Source organism: Aptenodytes patagonicus, chromosome 4, assembly GCF_965638725.1.
Source record: "Aptenodytes patagonicus chromosome 4, bAptPat1.pri.cur, whole genome shotgun sequence".
Taxonomy (NCBI): Eukaryota; Metazoa; Chordata; class Aves; order Sphenisciformes; family Spheniscidae; genus Aptenodytes; species Aptenodytes patagonicus.
The window spans coordinates 52,759,697-52,780,031 of NC_134952.1; the positions used below are offsets into that span (position 1 = coordinate 52,759,697).

The 20,335-nt window shown below is 41.0% G+C and overlaps 1 protein-coding gene across 7 annotated transcripts in view; it reads left to right on the forward strand.

The window, feature by feature from the left end:
* CCSER1 (coiled-coil serine rich protein 1) overlaps positions 1-20,335 on the forward strand; it is a 755,676-nt gene that overhangs the window by 71,078 nt on the left and 664,263 nt on the right. For 6 of the 7 annotated variants that reach the window (XM_076336760.1, XM_076336758.1, XM_076336763.1 and 3 more), the window contains exons 2-4: positions 3,691-3,787; positions 7,997-9,355; positions 13,748-13,935. In XM_076336760.1, coding sequence (XP_076192875.1) covers positions 8,041-9,355; positions 13,748-13,935 — 1,503 coding nt within the window. In that variant the 5' untranslated portion in view covers positions 3,691-3,787; positions 7,997-8,040. The remainder of the gene's footprint in view (positions 1-3,690; positions 3,788-7,996; positions 9,356-13,747; positions 13,936-20,335) is intronic. The other variant, XM_076336761.1, reaches the window with a different exon arrangement.

Consider the following 20,335-nt stretch of genomic DNA (forward strand, 5'->3'; position numbering starts at 1 on the left):
CCTCTCATAATGTCCTGGACTGAGGCAAATGCTAGATCTGCTGTTTTCCAATGTGCAAATGAGTCAGTGCTCTAGTGGGCATGTTACACCTATTTTTCCTGCATGAAGGAAAAAGATGATCCTTGATTTTTTTTTTTTTTTTTCTCCTAGGTTGCTTTTCCTTTTCGGTTAAAATAAAATACAGCTGAAAGTCAAATTGCTGTCTATAAATGGACACATCCCATATTTATGACTAAATCCTAGTATTTAGTGTGAAGTCCAAACATAATTATTTTCCTTAAAGCCTTCATTGAACAATATTTTCTGCTATCTCTAAGCATCATAAAAACACTACCACGTGCATCATGAGTGGGGGTGAGAGGAGAGAAAGGTGTGAGGGAAGAAGGATGCTGTTTGATCCTATTGAATCCTACCCAGTCACCAGACTGCCATCTCTATGTCCACCAAAGACGTCTCAACATTAGTCAATGTCTTTTTGTCCCATTAGGGTGTAATTTCCACGTGAACTCAGGGACCTGTGTAAGTCCACTTCACTTGTTAAAAGTGAAGTAATTCATTGCTTACAAACACATTTGGGAAAGGTAATTAGGGGAGTGGATGCCATGACATTTGAATCACAAAGCAAGCATATACTCTTCAATACTTCTATTTCCAGGTTACTGTTTATACTTGTAACTGTTTCTAATTAAACTGTAAGTGTTATGAATACCAGATGTTGTAAGAAATGCATTGTACACTTCTCCAGAATCCAGATAAGTGATAGAGGTGAGAGATACGGTTTCTCCTCTGTTTAAAAAACCAACACAACACACCAAAACCCAGTCACATGAATGTGACTGCTGCTTCACTGTGGTATGGTCCTTGCCCTGTTTCTGACCTGTTTGCGTCCGATTGTTGAATAGGTGAAAGTTGACTGTGTGAAGAAGATAAACAACTAACTTTTTGCCAGTAGATGATCCCAGCTCTTACTGAAGAGTAACTGGCTGCAGGGTGTAGGGGATGATTTAAATGTAGGTAGGAGAGAACCATGGCCTCTAGGTTTCTGGAGATCAGTTTCCCTGGTTCTCTTTTAGTAAACCCGCAGTTCACCTGGTACAAGTGGAATGAATTTACATACCCAGTGATAAAGAATGAGTCACATTTGACCTGTCTCATGCTAACATTTGCCTTCTGGCTAATTTAAAGTCAAAAGAGGATATATAGATAACTTATCTCCAGTTTTCTTCTTTGAATGTTACACTTCTAATTCTGTCCCAGCACTGGGAATAGCAGTTATGGACTTATGAAATAGCTGTCTTCAACTGGTACAAGACCAGTTGTCCTGGTTTTGGCTGGGATAGAGTTAATTGTCTTCCCAGTAGCTGGTACAGTGCTGTGCTTTGGATTTAGGTGAGAATAATGTTGATAACACACTGATGTTTTAGTTGTTGCTAAGCAGTGCTTACACTAGTCAAGGACTTTTCAGCTTCCCATGCTCTACCGACTGGGAAGGCTGGAGGTGCACAAGAAGCTGGGAGGGGGCACAGCCAGGACAGCTGACCCAAACTGGCCAAAGGGACATTCCATACCATGTGATGTCATGCTCAGTATATAGACTGGGGGAAAGCTGGCCGGGGGGGGCGCTGCTCGGGGACTGGCTGGGCATCGGTCGGCGGGTGGTGAGCAATTGCATCATGCATCACTTGCTTTGTATATTCTTATTATTACTATTAGTAGTAGTATTTTATTTTATTTCAATTATTAAACTGTTCTTATCTCAACCCATGAGTTTTCTCACTTTTACTCTTCCAATTCTCTCCCCCATCCCTCCAGGGGGGGGAGCAGAGAGTGAGCGAGCGGCTGCGTGGTGCTCAGTTGCCGACTGAGGTTAAACCACGACACCAGTCAAAATGGAAGATGGGGTTTTGATGTGTGTGTGGCTTCAAAGTTATTTACTGCAAATTTATCTGCCTGCTTCCTCTCTTATTTCCTGAAAGCACAGGAGCATTTGAAAATAAAGATAGGCCTGGGCTGCAGGACACAGGAAACTGAAAGAAATCTCATGTCTTGCCTTAGGATACCTCAGTGCTTGGATTCTGTGTTCTTTTTTTCCAGATATATAAAAGCTCTTTCCAGATATATAACAGCTATTTTGCCCAATCAGTTTTCAGTACAGAGGGAAAAAGTGTGTGGAGTTGTACGTGTGTGTATGTGTAGACACACATAATTTCTTAAAGGTCTAGCTCCCTATGTTGGGTATTCTTCTTTTGTTTATAAAGACTGTTGAGAAAAACTGAACTCCAAGCAAGTGCGGATGTGGTAGTAGCTTATAAAATTTTGCACCAAGAATACGGCTGTGGCTGCTGTTCCACAAAATATATTAAGAGTTCTGTACCACACCGCAAGGGTTACATGCACAAGGAAAGAAAAGGGAAGTGTGTTATTCACAAAAGCAAATGGACCTGTTATGTATCAGAAGGAATTTCACGTGTTTCATTTGCAAAAACAAATTGCCTCAGTGTCAACAATCCTACCTTTCTTAGCTTATGCCTTCTATTGTACAGGCATTTGGCTTTGCTAGTATTTTCAGTAAGGCCCTATCAATCCAGTTACATTATCCTTGATAACAACTAAAGCCCTAAGTATTTATGTGCAGGTTTTTCTTTGTTTGCTTTTGTTTTAAATGTAAAACAATATTTTAATGGCTTTTTTAGGCTTTTATGTTCTCCTTGTGTACAGGATTGCTCACACATAGTGACCTCTGGGAGCTACGCAGAGAAAAGTCACAAACGTACTAGAGAGACAAATAATATTGGAATAAAATTGGAACAATATTGAAGGTGGTAATGCTTAAATGCTGAGGACACTATACTGCTGGAATCTGAATGATGAAAATTTAATGATTTGGGTGGGAGCCACGGGCTACAATGTTACCTGTTGGGCTAAAGGACTGCTCCTTACGAGTGCATCAGCTGCATTAGGACTTCTGTTGACTCACCAACAATTAAAAATATTTATTTTCATGTGTGTTTGTGGGTATTTGTAGTATCCTGGGGTAAATTTAATTTCTGTGTAAGTCTGGAGCCAGCTAGTCTGTAGAGACTATGTCTGTCACGTGGTCCTTGCCTCCTGCTGTATGGTAGTGCTCATGTGAGGGATGGAGTATGTTCGCAGTTTAAGATTCACGTGTTAGTGCTGTATGTTTTGCTTTATTATATGGTTCCTGATTCAAAGCATTAAAGGAAAGGTATCATCTTCCTTAAACTATGAGTGCAGCCTAAAAATCATACTGCTGTGGAGGAGAGAGGTAGGGAGCAGACGAGTATTGATGTTCTGCTCTGATTTAAGGTTGGGACCTTTCAGCTATGTGTCATGTCATCTCCCAATTTAAACTTAGCTAATTTGGTTTTGTTCTTTGTGTGGAATATATCGTTTGATATTTCTAGGAAGTGCAACTTTAAGGAGAACATCTTTAGGAAAGCTTTGTTTAAAAAGTGTTGAGAGGTAGTAGCATGCTGGTTATTTATAAAGGGAGTGCTTGTAGTGGCTTATGCTTTACAGTTCTCTGTTGAATAATAATATATTAGCTTTTGGTATGTACATGTAATTATGATAATGGTAAAATTCACAAACAATTTCAAGTTCTAAATTTTGCCTCAAAGGCAATGAGAAATGTAAAAGGCACTGACTGTTGCTTTTTCATACTTGCAGTCAATGAAAAAGTAGATCCACGGCTCCATCTACTGGACTTCAACACCACCAGCAAGAGCTGCTCTTTTTCGAATGCACTGCACTCCGGCACACTTGTGTGAGTAACCGCCGGGCAGAAGCTTGAAATAAAAAATACTGGGTTTTATTTTTCAGCTGGTGGATTGGTGGAGTAGGTTTCTCTGGAGACATTGGTGTAATATTTTGACAATTTTACCTGTTTTAACACTTGTGGGTTTTTTTTCTGCCGTTACATTCACTGTTTGAAAGTTGAGCAATTAGTTTGTTTTGACAAGATACAGTAAATATAAAATACAGAGCTTGTTGTATAATTCTTACCCTGTACTTTTATGTATTTTATACTCATACAACTGCTGTAGGCAAGATAAAGGCCTACTATTGTATAGTTGGATGATTCCTCCAAAGATCTCTTGTGTGGAAAGAATCAGCCCCAAGTATAAAAAACTTGGCCTCTTTGTTTTCTCTGGCAATTAAATACATGGCTTTAAGATATTGTTGAGATTAATTTGCATTTTGCAACATCTTGGTGCAGGCCAGTGTGAAAGGAACCTATTTCCATTTGATTAACTTTTAAAATTGCTGATGAGAGGGAAAATGTTTTGTTTGCACTTTGCCTGTTTCTCATTTGCGTTGGTTTCAGCACAGGAGCTCAGAAAATGTGAGCTGTAGCCAAGCTCTTGAGGAAGAGCAGATCCTGAAATAATCCACCATTACTCTGGCTGCAATTAAATGTTTTCCAGATAGAATACTTATTTTCCTGCAGTATATCAAACTTTGTCTTGTGTAATACGAGATGCAAAAATGTGCATCAAAAATCCATTCTATAAAAAGCAAAATTTGAATGTCTATTGCAGCAGTGAGTAAACACTTCAGTTTCAGCAATAACTGGCTTTTAGAATTAAAAAGCATTACAAAGTAATGGTTTGTGTATTTGACCAAGTTTCAGACCTCCGTACAGAATACTGTGTAGACTGTTTTTTGACTATTCACATTATGTGATAATGATGCAAAATATATGTTGTCCTAAACAAGGAGTCTGATCTAACTGAAAGCCTTCCTAGACTGTCACTTTTCCTTGATCCTTCTTGTTTACTTGACTTCTTGTTGGTATTCTAAAAACCCATAATTTATTTGAAGATCCATGGAGCTTTGTATTAGGCCCTAGATTGACTGTGTAGGATCAGAATTGTTGTCCAGCTTAAATTTGAGAGCGCCATCTGGAATGGCATAATACCATTGCAAAGGTGTCTTTCTCTGCTGTTTTCTTTTTCCTCTGTTGCAGCTTTTAAGAATGATGCCAGTAGGAATGGGGATGTTAGATACAGAAAATTAGTGATTTTGTAGAGAATGTGTGGCTGGAGTCAATTTCAGTCTGTAAGGGTTACTGCTATAAAGTGGTAAGCACAAGTAATTATGTTAAATGTGGAGACTGAAAGGAAGCATCTCCTATTTCGCTCATAATAGGATGTATATGGCAGCTTATAACTCCTCTGCAATAAGTGAAAAAATTAATGAAAGATCTTATTTCATTAATATCTGAGGGTATTAATATCTTGAAATACATATTATAAATGGTATATGCAAATAATATTCAAAATATTAATAAAATATTCACAAGTCAAAGTATTCAAACTGTATATGCGCATAAGCATTCATATATGCATATATGCATGTATGTGTATGTTTTAAGAAATGTCCTCTGATAGCTATTGTAGACCTAAAAAGAACAGTATATTATAATTAGTTCATATTTTATGTGTGAGGACTTCTGCTGCTTAGACAATAAAAGAACTGTTGACAGTTTATTTGTGCTCTTCCTTCAAGAGGCAAGGAAGGAAGAATGACTGAATAAATGCCATTTTGTTATCTGCAGTTAGAGACAATGTATTCTATTAAAAATTACCACCTGGAAAGCTAAGGCTGTGTATATTCACAGGTCAGTTATTAGGAATAATCTCTATTATTATTTAGACACAGCCTTTGTATTTCCAGCGAAAGTTACAATATGTGCTTTTTGCTCAGTTTTCTGCTTCCTTCTGCTCTCAACTCAGAGAATTTCATAATAATAAACCAGGATGGTTTGTTCTTCAGTGAACTGACAATTTAGGTGTGGGCAGGAGAGAGAACAATGGGAGCAAATGTTCTGTCTGAGCATAAAACGCCTTATAGCGATTTAATGTATTTTAAAAATATTTTGCTCATCTACTGCAGTTGTAAAACTGTATTCTAAAGTCTTTTTTCAGCAGTTATGATGTCTCCTTAAAATACAAGGAAGAACCCTCACAGTCTCTAAAAATCTTGTTGTGTATGTGTGCATATCCATACATATCAGCATGCCTGCAAGTACATGTTCACAAAAGCAAAAAAAACCCCAACACAATAGGTCTGGAAGTGGTCAAAGAACCGAGAGAGGTTTGTAATGGGAGGGTGGAGAGGGTTGCATGCGGCTTTCCAAAGCCCATTTTCGGTAGGCTGAATTGTGGACAGGTGAACAAGCTGGTACAGCATAAGCCCCTATGTGAGTTCACAGGGCCTCAGCTTCTCTGTGCCGTTGCCTCTGCTTTTGCTCTTACAGCGGTGTAAATGCAAATTACCTTACGTGTCAGTGAAATGGAACAACTGGCCGTGCATCAGTTCTTTTGGTGGATGTAAAGTTATTCCGATAACCTGTGTGTGTGTGCCTGTACCATCAGTTCTGTCCCAATCAAACTGAATTCAAATTTGGGTTTCAATTGCAGGACCTGGGTATCGTCTAAGTTGGGTTTTAGCTTGTCATCAGAGATCACCAAGGACTTCTAGGAATTAGTGACTATTCCCAAGCTGTTTCTCTCATCTTAAACTATAAAATTGCTTATTGATTCCTGGTGCTTGTGAATATTGTGGCTGCTTGGTAGTGCATGTTCAGACTGGAGCTGTACTAGCTTTTTTTTTTAAAAAAAAAGTTAACGCAGAAAGTACAGTCCAATGTCTAGTCAGAAACGGTCTCTGAATTTACTTGTTACCCTTTCTTTCACAGTAATATAACATATATGTAGTTTTATTACTCCTTAAATATTCTGTTCCCATTTTTATTTTTATGTGTGTGTATATAGACACACTGTATAAATATATATATTTTTCATAGATATTTGTTATAGCTGCATAATGCATATTAAATCGCTCATTAGATGAATGAATTTGTTTTTGCACTTGACATAAAAACATTGTTTAGATAAATGACCTGATTTTTATTCCTACGTGCTGAACACTTGCAGCTCACGAAGTTGTACTCAGGCATTATACCTACAGCCTCTCTAGTTCTTGTGATTATATATCACATTTTTTTATTGCTCCTTCCGTGGTCCTGTCTCTTACAGCAGTAGTTCATTATAATGAGAACAAAAAGGAGAGAGAACTGGTATATATTTCATAAAGATTGATTTTCTTCTAGTACATCTGCTGTGCTGATCGAAATAAGTTTTTATTGCTTAAATATTTATAAAAAATGCCAAGTGTCTGTGTATGAAACACTTTTCGCTAAATTCAAAAAACTGCAAAAATAGCTAATTATAAGCAAGTAGGCTACAAGAGGATTTCACAGAAGTGTTCAAAGCAAACATTAAAGTTCAAATCTAGAAACATGATCCCATATTTTGACAGTAAATTCCTAGAACTTATAGTTACTTAGGAGGAATTTTTGGTGGTGCATATTTTATCTTGACTGCAATGCTGTAAGATGATACATACAGCCTTTAGCAGGAGCACATAAAGGAATTAAAAATCCAACTGGAAGTTCAGTGAAGACTGGAAAATTTAAATCCTCTTCTTTCTTGCAAAAATCTGAGTATTTAGGAACGCAAAATAATGTTTTGTTCTACTTAGATCATGAAAAATCAAGTCTCTTCTAAGAGAGCTTACAGTTCATAAGAAGACTTGTCCCAAGAACTTAGAAAAACAAGGACATTTGGGTGATATATTTGTATATCTTTTGGCATGTAGATTTTATACTGTTACCCAGTGTGATCTGCATCGCATAATATATCATATATAATACTGTATCTCATGTATAGGACGTTTTGAGCGACATCTTTGCTGAGCTGCCGGGTTTTTAGCGCTGCCTATTGAACATCACTTTGAAATTCTAAAAATCTTCAGTAATGCATATGCAGCAACTTGCAGCTGTACATAAAATTGACGTTGGCATCTCATGTATTTAGGCTGACTTAAAGCCTGTTCAAGTGGACTTTGAGGCTGAATCATTTATCTTTTTTTTTTTTTTTTTTTTTTTTTTTCCCCCCCCTCATCCCAGATTAGTTTATTGGCTGTGAAGAGCCACAGACACTTCGTGCCCTGATGGGGGACTCAGGATCCAGACGATCTACTCTAGTATCTCGGTTGCCAATATTCAGGAGAAGTATTAGCCGGAGACACGACTCCCTTCCTTCCTCACCTTCTTCTGCTAATGCCATTGGTGTCCACACCTCCTCCCCATCCAGCACTAACTCCAGCTCAGGGAGTACAGGCAAGCGCCGGAGTATTTTCCGCACTCCTTCCATTAGCTTCCATAACAAGAAAGGGAGCGAGCAGAAGCCTGACTCGGCTAGTCAAACCGTTAACATCTCAAATGGTGCCCAGTCCTCTCTCAGCACTTTTCAAAAACTGAGCTTAGAGGAACACATTAAAAGCAGAGGAAGGCATTCGGTTGGCTTTGGCAGCTCACGTAGCAAGAAGATAACAAGGTCTTTGACAGACGATTTTGAAAAGGGAAAGGAGCCCTCAGCTAATAAGAATGTCTTTATAAATTGCATAAGCTCTGGGAAGAATGAGGGTGATGATTCAGGCTTTGCAGAGGAGCAGAGCCGATACTCTGTCAAACAATCCACGCGAAAACTTCTCCCTAAATCTTTTTCATCGCACTACAAGTTTTCCAAACCAGTTCCGGAGAGTCAGTCAGTTTCCTCTGTGCCACAGTCCAGGTGCTTGCTGGAGGTTAAATCGTACGTGGAAAGCGAACCTGTGATTGCCAAGTCCTCTCCTCCATGTTCGGCCGAGACGACAGAGTGCATGGGAAGCTCCTTGCAGTCCCCACTGCTCTCAGCTGACCTCACGGCTGCCCAGACCCCCTCTGACTTTGTCGCTCTGACAGAGGATTCTGTTTCGGAGGTTGATGCTCTGCCCAGCAGCGGGACTGGGGTGCTGCTCTCAGAGGATTTTGGCCACAATGTCTCTACCTCTCAGATCTTCTTTAATCCTGCTGCTGCTTCTGCGAGAGAAACGGATATTGTGGAAAGTACTGGCCATTCTGCTGGTGTATCTCCTATGAGTCGCGCGAGCTCATGTAGTGTTGAATCTAATAACTTATTCAAAACCTCAGCTGCTAATCAAACAAAAATATTGTTGCAAGCCAATGAACTACATATTAACGATGCTAGGCACATAGGAGAAATTAATTCAGCAAATGCACATTTAGAAACCTTTGCGTTACAGCATAGAGAAGAACCAGTGATACTCTCTCCAAAGGCACAGGAGTTGAGTGGGGACAGAGATGAAAGCACGCCATCCAAGCACATGAGAGAGAGAATTCCTGTAATGGAGTCTAAGATTGTTCCATGTTCTGAACCTCAGTCCTTTAAAACACAACAGGGTTATGAAACAAACTGTTCTAAAGGTATGTCTTGTGGTCTTTTCATTGTTGGGTTTGGTGGGGTTGTTTTGGCCTCAGTTCTTTTATAAAAATTGTTTGGTCATAAAGTGTTTTTGTAGAGTTGCCAGTGCTAGCTAGGAAGTTCAGAAGTTATGAATTGTGCCCTCCTCCCAAAATTGTAGGAATTAAATAAATAAAAAGTCTATGATTTTTTGAGTTCACGTTTTAAGTTTGCTGACACCCATCAGTACTGTTCGTAGCTATGCTTTCCTGTGGTAGAAAATGAATTGAGAAAGAGAGTATCAGTTCTCGCCTCTTGTTGAAGGTTGAAGCTGGGATCTTTGAGGCCTGCCTATTTTGGACTTGAGCCAAAGAGTTGCATTGTTTGAGATGGAAACGTTGCCAGAGAAAATAAACCTTCTTTTAGTCTGGTTAAGAAAAACAACACAGTTTATCGTATCTTGATCTGGGCTTCGAAATTCCCTGACTCTTGCTTGCTCTATTCAACTGATGTTATAGAGTAGCGGGGAGTGGATGTTTCTGTGGCAGAGTATGACAGATGCTATTTCTGCTTCCATCTGAAATAATCATAGAATAGTTTGGGTTGGAAGGGACCTCTAAAGGTCATCTAGTCCAACCCCCCTGCCATGGGCAGGGACACCTTCAACTAGATCAGGTTGCTCAGAGCCCCGTCCAACCTGACCTGGAATGTTTCCAGGGATGGGGCATCCACCACCTCTCTGGGCAACCTGTGCCAGTGTTTCACCACCCTCAGCGTAAAAAATTTCTTCCTTGTATCTAGCCTAAATCTACCCCCCTTTAGTTTAAAGCCATTCCCCCTTGTCCTGTCGCAACAGGCCCTGCCGCCATCTTTCTTACAAGCCCCCTTTAAGTACTGACAGGCTGCAAGAAGGTCTCCCCAGAGCCTTCTCTTCTCTAGGCTGAACAGCCCCAACTCTCTCAGCCTTTCTTCACAGGAGAGGTGTTCCATCCCCCTGGTCATTTTCATGGCCCTCCTCTGGACCCGCTCCAACAGGTCTGCGTCTTTCTTGTGCTGAGGGCTCCAGAGCTAGACACAGGACTCCAGGTGGGGTCTCAGCAGAGCAGAGCAGAGGGGCAGACTCACCTCCCTCGACCTGCTGGCCACGCTTCTTTTGATGCAGCCCAGGATACGCTTGGCCTCCTGGGCTGCGAGCGCACATTGCTGGCTCATGTCCAGCTTTTCATCCACCAGTACCCCCAAGTCCTTCTTGGCAGGGCTGCTCTCAATCCCTTCATCCCCCAGCCTGTATTGATACTGGGGGTTGCCCTGACCCAGGTGCAGGACCTTGCATTTGGCCTTGTTAAAACCTCATGAGGTTCACACAGGCCCACTTCCCGAGCTTGCCCAGGTCCCTCTGGATGGCATCCCATCCCTCTGGCGTGTCGACCACACCACTCAGCTTGGTGTCATCTGCAAACTTGCTGAGGGTGCACTCGATCCCACTGTCTATGTCACTGATGAAGATATTAAACAGTACTGGTCCCAATACGGACCCCTGCGGGATGCCACTCGTCACCAACCTCCATCTGGACATTGAGCCGTTGACCACTACCCTCTGGATGCGACCATCTAACCAATTCCTCACCCTTTACCGGACAGTCCACCCATCCAATCCATACCTCTCCAGTTTAGAGAGAAGGATGTTGTGGGGGACCGTGTCAAAGGCCTTACAGAGGTCCAGATAGACGACATCTGTAGCCCTTCCCATGTCCACTGATGTAGTCACTCCACCATAGAAGGCCACTAGGTTGGTCAGGCAGGAGTTGCCCTTGGTGAAGCCATGCTGGCTGTCTCGAATCACCTCCCTGTCCTCCATGTGCCTTAGCATAGCTTCCAGGAGGATCTGCTCCATGATCTTGCCAGGCACAGACGTGAGACTGACTGGCCTGTAGTTCTCCGGGTCTTCCTTTTTTCCCTTTTTAAAAATGGAGGTTATGTTTCCCCTTTTCCAGTCAGTGGGAACTTCACCGGACTGCCACGACTTCTCAAATACGATGGATAGTGGCTTAGCAACTTCATCTGCCAGTTCCTTCAGGACCCGTGGATGGATCTCATCGGGTCCCATGGACTTGTGCACCTTCAGGTGCCTTGGATGGTCTCAAACCTGATGTTCTCCCACAGTGGGCGGCTCTTCATTCTCCCAGTCCCTGCCTTTGCCTTCTGCTGCTTGGGCGGCGAGGCTCGAGCACTTGCTGGTGAAGACCGAGGCAAAAAAGTCATTGAGTACCTCCGCCTTCTCCGTGTCCTGGATAACCAGGTCTCTTGTTTCATTCCAGAGAGGGCCCACATTTTCCTTCCATCTTCCTTTTATCCCCGATGTACCTATAGAATCTTTTCTTGTTGCCCTAAATAAACATTGTGCAAGTTCTCATTATGTAATCTATGAAACAGAGAGAGTTAATTAACATCTAAATTTTACACTGGATCTTTAGCTTATGAAAAGGAATTTGAAAATATTAACAAGATTAAGTGGAAAGGCTGTGCCTAGAAATGCCAGTCTATAGAGATGCAGATGAATAAAAGCACCAGGCCCTTGAGTGAAGGACACCTGTCAGAAGACATTTATGTCTGACAGTTTATTTTCTCAAACCAACCTAAAGACTGGTGCTTTCTTGCATAATCCTGAGGCGTATCTGGTGGGCCAAAATTTGTGAGAGTTAACAAGACTGCATTTATTGTGTTTGTATTAGAAGATGGATGAGTATAAACTCATATGAGTTCATACCCATCTTTTTGCTTGGACATTTATCTAGGCATGTAGATTATAAGCACTCAAAAGCAATCTTGCTTTTTGAATTATTTGTTACTGCAAGGCTTGGTAATTAATCCACTAAATTAGCTTTCACCAGAAGGGACCTGTTTCCCTCAGAACCTTAGTCAATTGGAAGAAAAAATATATCCATTTATGTATGTTACTGGTCCTGAGCACTTGGTTGGTGTTCCTTGCAACATTGGCTCATCTGTGAATGAGCTCATCCTTTTGAATCTGACTTACTAGAGTGTACTGCAGAACAGCAAGTGAGCAGCTCGGCGAGATGTTTAGAAATACACAGTGCATTTGAAACTCATGCATCGGCAGCTGTATATTTAACCTGTATTTCTGGAAGGCAGCTAACTGGAGTTGAAACTGTGATGGAGAGGTTTTTGTAAATGGGATTCATGTTCACAGAAACACTAGAGCTAATACTGCACTTTATAAAAGTCGATGATTAATTGTTAGGGTTTTACAGTTCTGTTCAAAATGCAATTTTTTTCTCACTTGTGTGGTGAAGAATGTATTTAAAATTAGAAACTGGCCAAGCATACAAAGCGACCATTGAAAAAAGATATAAAATCCTGCCATAGGAAATGAAACAAATATAGAAAAAGCTTACGTGGCATTCAGTAAGATATGGCTATAAGTAGTTATATCTGTTACAGAGAGACTGGTTTGAACATTTGGTTTTGCTAAAACAGTATTTAAAACCAGGTGTGAATACAAAATATTTCTGTGCATTTTCTTTGGTAATAGATATTTTCTCTCCTGTAGCTGGTCTCATAGCTGATACCATTACAGATAGCATTGTGAATGGGACATTAATGTATGAGCAGGTTTGATGTGCCATATATTTCTTAGTATACCTTTATATATCCTTATGTGATATGGATTTTTTTGAAAAGTCTTAGAGAAAATGTCTGTTCTCTCACAAAAGGCAAAAGAAGATAAGATTTTGTGTGTTACATTTATTATGTTATTATGCTTTTCCCTTTCCCTATCTCTAAATTTGCCCTAACACCTCAAAATGTAATTTTTCTCCTCTTTTCTGATGTCTCATTTTTTTAACTGGAGTTGGGGACTGGGATTCAGCCTGCTGGCTGCAGGCTGGGTTTGGAGGGCGTGGATGCAGAGGTGAGCTAGGAAGACCAAACAGAAACCAAAACCAGTGTGCATCCCTGTCCTATGCAGTGGTAACAAAGCTGTTACTTGGCCCTACAAAACCTAGGCTTGCCTCGGGGTGCAGGGTAAGGCAGGTTGCGTTTTGGCACCAGTGGACCAGCGATAGTTTCTCTGGTGGATTTTACTGGACAGCGGTTTGGAAGTGTCCTAAAACGAGGGGAGAAAGGAAAGGGTGGATCAAAGATCCTTCTGGATTCTGTGAGGAGCTGTGGACTGGGCCGTAGTGTGTGGAGCATGCTAGTGATTGGAGGTTGAACAGTGAACTGGTGGCCCAGGTGACACTTTTATCTAGGTAAGCAAGATCTACTCTCTACAGAACATCTCTTATGTGATTGTCTTTCAATGTAAGCATTTCAAGCAAAGCAGTGTTGTCATTAAGAAAATATTTGTCGGAGTAATTCTCTGTAATGATTGCTGATTGCTTCTCTATTTGTAGTTGATCTTGTCAATAGCTTCAGTCCATACCGAGAAGGCAGATTTGTTGAGAAACGACTGAGATCCTCTTCAGAAGGTACTGCTGGAGGCAGTCGGCTGATCATAAAACCAAAGGATGGAAATACAGAAGAGCTTAACAGCCTACGGAAGCAGAGAGCAAGCTCATCCTCTTCAAAAATGAACAGCATGGTGAGTTTTATTCCCATATGCGTAAGTTTTTGGTTTTCTGTGATTGGTGTAACTATAATGAGAAGCAGCAGCTTTACAAGTAATGGATGGTAATAAGGTGGGGGGGTGGGGGGCAGGGAGAAAAGCTGTCTCAGGCTTCCAAAATGTGATCCAGGCTCAGCTACAGATATTAAAAATATTTTTTTCAGGGTGTGACATTGTGAAAAGGTTTGCATATTTTCTGGGAAGAGATTCTTGTTGTCATGCTTTGCTGATTTGCCTGGGAGAAAAATACTGGGAGAGGGAACTGCAGCAAAATTCAGTATGACTATATCTGAGGTTAAATACAGCGGGCTACCCTGTGGCAACATTTTATTATTACTGTGTTAGTTATTTCATGGACTCATGTCTGGTATGAGTGAGATGAGATTCAGACCAGAAGTTAGATAGAGAGGAAGTTGTCTGTAAGGAGGCTCATTTGAAAGGTCTCAACAGTCCCTTTTGAGACTGGTGACAAGTTTGAATGCTTTCACTCTGAGCACAAGGTAAGGAGGAGAGGAAAGGGTCTCTTCTGAGAACCCTTGAGGATCCCGAGGACTGGAAAAGCTAAGACAGATCAGATAACTGCAGGAGCGTGCTTTTGAAACCCCTGCTAGTGAAACAATAGTAGAAGGAACTGACTGACTGCCAAGTTTGTGCTTTCCTATAGCCAGTGAGAATAAACATTTTAAGATGAGTGTAACTTTTGCTTACGCATGTGCTCTCCAGTGAGAGGAATAAAGATGATGCTAAGATCGAACATCTAGAGCAATGGCATCCACTCTTTAGTTTATGGGAATCACTAAAACAAGTTTTATGGCCATTATTAGTTTGAAATATTTTATTCAACATGCTGGCTGAAGAAAAGAGGATTCATTTTGTACCCATATCTGAAAAGCTTTCCAAAGAAAGCAAAAACCTCCAAGTTTCTTACCCCTGCCTAGAGTTGCTAAACAGATGTATAATTAAAGGGGCTTTTCCTTTTCAGGTTTACCTAATAGCTATTATGTTACAGTGATGCAGGACCAAACGCGTCCCTGAGAGACTGAGATGTAAACACAACTGCCTGTTGTAAGAGAGAATTTTTGCAGTTTTTCAGAGATGTGAAACTGATTGGTGCAAACTGTTAGATTTCCAGTTACGTGCTCTTCTGGTGTAGTTTTGCAGGCTAATACAAAAACTCGACAACTCATACCATTACTTAGACAACTTTATGACTGTGTGCTGGTTTGGCTGCCATTAAACGTAACATCTTCTCTCTCATCTGAGAAGTGAAGGAAGGCTAAAATTGTCTTCCAATTTTGTCTTCCAATTGTCTTCCAAATTTGCAGACGACACCAAGTTGGGTGGGAGTGTTGATCTGCTCGAGGGTAGGAAGGCTCTGCAGAGGGACCTGGACAGGCTGGATCGATGGGCCCAGACCAACTGTATGAGGTTCAACAAGGCCAAGTGCCGGGTCCTGCACTTTGGCCACAACAACCCCATGCAGCGCTACAGACTTGGGGAAGAGTGGCTGGAAAGCTGCCCAGCAGAGAAGGACCTGGGGGTGTTGGTCGACAGCCGGCTGAACATGAGCCGGCAGTGTGCCCAGGCGGCCAAGAAGGCCAATGGCATCCTGGCCTGTATCAGAAATGGTGTGGCCAGCAGGAGTAGGGAAGTGATTGTGCCCCTGTACTCGGCATTGGTGAGGCCGCACCTCGAATACTGTGTTCAGTTTTGGGCCCCTCACTACAAGAAGGACATTGAGGTGCTGGAGCGTGTCCAGAGAAGGGCAACGAGGCTGGTGAGGGGTCTGGAGAACAAGTCTGATGAGGAGCGGCTGAGGGAACTGGGACTGTTCAGCCTGGAGAAAAGGAGGCTGAGGGGAGACCTCATCGCTCTCTACAACTACCTGAAAGGAGGTTGTAGCGAGGTGGGTGTTGGTCTTTTCTCCGAAGTAACAAGCGATAGGACGAGAGGAAATGGCCTCAAGTTGCGGCAGGGGAGGTTTAGATTGGATGTAAGGAAAAATGTCTTTACTGAAAGAGTGGTGAAACATTGGAACAGGCTGCCCAGGGAAGTGGTTGAGTCCCCATCCCTGGAGGTATTTAAAAGACGTGTAGATGAGGCGCTTAGGGACATGGTTTACTGGGCATAGTGGTGTTGGGTTGACGGTTGGACTCGATGATCTTAGAGGTCTTTTCCAACCTCAATGATTCTATGATTCTATGATTTCTCTGTGAGATTCGCCCATACTAGTTCCTGGCTGGTAGTTTAAAAACAGGTCCCCACGGAAGGATCTGATTTAGTGTGAAATCCCCTTATGGAAACTGGTGGGAAATTGGGGTTTGGGGGTTTCTCAAGAGGATGTGAAATCTGTCTTTTGTCTTGGTAAATCTTACCCATGTATCTGAATGTATCATCCAAACGTTGCTTTGTGGCTGGGCTCACAAATGCTGCTGTGGATGGCAGGAGAAAATTACATCAGTACCAAGCACATTCTTACTATGTATGACCAATGCACAACAGATTTTCCAGTGTACTGGTGTTCTGAAGCAATGGTCACTAAAAACACTCAAGTAAAATGGAGTTACTTGATGTCTTTTACAGGAACGCTTGTCCGTACACTCACTTTATGTAACCTGGACAGATTGGATTACCAACACTTCAATGAGAGGATTATTCTCTTCTTAGCAGTATCAGATTGTGCAGATTTATCAGTATTCACTGATTAATTTTATACTACCTGAAAGGGCAGGAGACAAATTATATTTTAGGAAGGAGAAGATTTTATACATCTGCCTTTCTTGTTTCTAGATTGTTGCCAACTTCTCAGGTGAAGTAGTGCAGTAATGCAAAATTTATTTCAACAAAAACCCCTTGATTTTTTTATTTTTTTTATCCACTGAATTATTGCACCCAGAGATACAGCATAGAAATAAAGAGGTAGAATTGCTATATAGTAGAAGAAACATTTGTGCTATTAAAGTGTATAGTTATAGTGTGTTCCTCTGTTTTTGCAGGAAGTTCACATCCAAATATCAGTGAATAACATCTTATTTTTCAAAGCCAGAAAGAACATGATGACATTTAAAGATGCTGTTTCATGTAGGCATACAGAGCATTACGCAGATGTAGTTCCTGCCCTAAAAAGCTGGTTACCCCTGGCTCAAGCCTGTAAACCTTATTGGGGTTGTTAGACCCAAGCTATTAGGCAGATCTCTCAACTAGACTGATGCCACAGCACTTCATTCTATTTAGCCTTGTAGTAATGATGGGGCTGGGAAGGTGACAACACAGTAACAACAGGAAGTAAGCAAAGTGTGCATGGGGGGTGGGTGCTGATTTGAGTCTCTTCCTCATGTTTTGTGTATGAAATCCACATTTCTTTTTCACTTCCATTAGCAAGATTGTCCACAAATTCACAAGGGTTTGCTCATGCTTATTTGTATTATAGTCATAGACCAAGAACTTTTATGTCAAGATTACTGTGCATAGTCATGAGTGAAGGTAAAATTATTCCTGCTTTCCCCCCAATGCGTATGGATATCATCTTTATATGTTAAGAAAAATGCTAGATGAAAGCTTTTTTAGTAAAAAGTGAGGGTTAAGAAGAAGTAAAGCAAACAAAACCAAAACTAACACCCCCTTCTTCCCCTCCAAACAACCAGAAGGCAAAAGAATAAGCGGAGTTCCCTGGAAGGAAAAGGAATTAAAAATTGAAGAAATTGATTGTCTGTAATAATAATAGTAAAAAGGCCCCTGCAAAATACTTGTCACAAGCAATTAATGTTTAACACCACAGTAGCAGATTGTTACCAGTGAATGATCCTAATGAAGAATAAATACTAGGTAAAGAATGGAGTTGGTAAACTAAGTATTATTAAAAACCTTAACCTAACTTTCTTGCGTGCCTAGAAAACCATTAGTCACTCTTCTGTGGCTACCTCTGTTCATTTTGTTAAATTTTTGAAGAATGTTAACCACAGGCGTTTAAGGGATGGCAAGTCCATGGTGGATTGCTGAGGCCTTTCTGACGAGGGCAGCATTGCTGTTCAGTTCCGCTCCGCGGCACTGAGCGAGTGGTGGTAGCTGTGGATGCCCGTTTTCTGGCATCATCCAGATGTTGTGTTATGCTGAAGCAGCTCTGTAGAGTGAAACATACCCTTTCCTTGCAAACTGAAGAAAGTCATCCAAGGCCCTGCTTGCTTCTTTTTTCTTGTTGGCAGGCAGCGTGGGCTGCTTCTGCTGAGGGGCTGGCGGGAGCGAGGAGCCAGAAGAACTGAGGGGATGCTAGATTTTCACAGGACATGAGAAGAAGAAAAAAAGACCAGCATCTGAGAAACTGTTCTTCCTCCTAAACAACTTGCTTAGCAGAGTATTCTTGCATGATTTGCAGTGCTCTTTTTGAAGGCGATAGGTAAAAGCTTGGATAGGTGGATCTCCTAAATACCCAGAATATGTATCAAACCTACAAAGATGGTCACCACCTCCCCCAAGAGTGGCATTAACTCACTTGTGAGATGCTGAAAGTAATTTATGATATGGACAAGAGCAATGCTACTCATAAATGAGATGTAGGGAAAGAAGAAAGTCTTTCACAATAATTCTGCAAACGTGCCAATTTTGTAGTAATGTAGATAATGAACTGAAACAGACGCTTGAGATTTAACTGCTTAGATTACTAATTATGTGTGTTTCATCAGAATACGGTTTCAAAGCTGTTATTCTTGCAGTGACCGATTTCTGCCACAAGATGCCACCATTTCACTAAAAATAGTTTTAGATTTTAGTATTACATAGTTACACAAGAGGTGAAAACTGCAATTCAGGACACGTGTTTTTGGAGCAGTTTAATGTTGATTATCCTGTGCAGTAAAATAGACCCTTTTCAAATGAACATGGTTGATACTGATGCAATTTAAAGAGATTCATATTGATATAGAAACTCTGGTCATTCAAATGTTTCAACATCAGTTACAACTTTAAATATTTAGACATAACATATAGACTAGTTAACTATGTCTCAGAAGATTGACAGAGGCTATGGCTGACCTCCGTGTTCTCCAGCTAGGAGGTGGTTCTTTTCCACTGTGTAAGAGAGGCAAAAAGAAAGAAAGAAAATGCAAAACAGCATGGTAAAAAACCTGAATGACCTGAAATATGCAGCCCTGCAACACCAATGAAAAGAACGGAAAACTGGGTAGTGGAAATGTAGGAGAGAATTAGAATAACCACATTGGAAAAAAATAGGAGCAGACCCCCAAATCACTGTAAGTTCTTTAAGAGGATTGGGAGACAGGACAGCAGGAAAAAAGAGATGAAGTGCTACAGTACTTAGAATTAACAGTAGAAATTGAGGTGTGTGTGTGAGCAACAAAATTATCCATCACTTCTCATAGAAGTGGCTAATGTGGAAGATGACTATCCTAAATATCACCTTTACCAGTACTAAAGAGAAAATGTTTAAAAAAAAAAAAAAAAAATAATTGCTGATTTTTTTTTAAAGTTGCTGATAGAGATTTTGAAATGCTAAGAAATTACAGTCATTAAAACCTGATAGTCATGAAGGATGATATGAATGAAAGTAGTTGTACGTTACTACAAGTTAAAAAAAAGTTCAGAGGATTGTTGGAGCTTGTAGACCACACTGTGCAACTTCAGGACGTGAGCTGCACTGTGCTGTATGCACGCGTGTTTTTACTCTGTCTAGAAATATGACTGCATACATTTAGTAGAATGAGAGTGCCCGGTTACGTTTGGCTCTTGCAGACTTGCCTTTCTGCCTCTCTGCAATTATTTACAAAGAAAATAATTGTCTGTCTTTGTGACTGCTCCCTTGCCCACACCTGGCTATTGGCATATGTGCTATATAACTAAAAGAAACCTCATTTTTCAGCTTTTTCCTGTCTCAGTGGGTGAACATTACCACTGTCCTTTCTGTTCTGCAGGACCCTGTTTCTCTGGGCAGTCTCTTGAGCACAGGTTTTTCTTCGGTTTCTCATACTTGAATCTTCTCTAAATGTTGCCTGTTTTTATTTTCTTAAATCCAGCTACAAGTTTTCATCCTTGCAGGTAAAAATTTTTATGCTTGCCCTCAGTGCTTCATCGTTCTCTCCTTTTGCCTAGAGCAAGGCAGCCTTGCCTGCTTGTGTCAGTCCAATTAGAGCTGCACAACTTATTTTTCCGGATTGTTGCTTTGACTGTGCCATTTCTTTCTTTGCATCTTTCCCATGGTTCCAATGTATTAGATAACACCGCTTGTTGCCAGTTAAAGGACTTCCATGGCCTAAGGTCATCCCAGCTTTTTTCCCTTAGCTTTAACAGCGATACAAGTCTTCATTGCCCGCTTGTCAAACTGTCAAATAGTTGCATTCATGTTTTCTCCTGCATTGCCTATCAT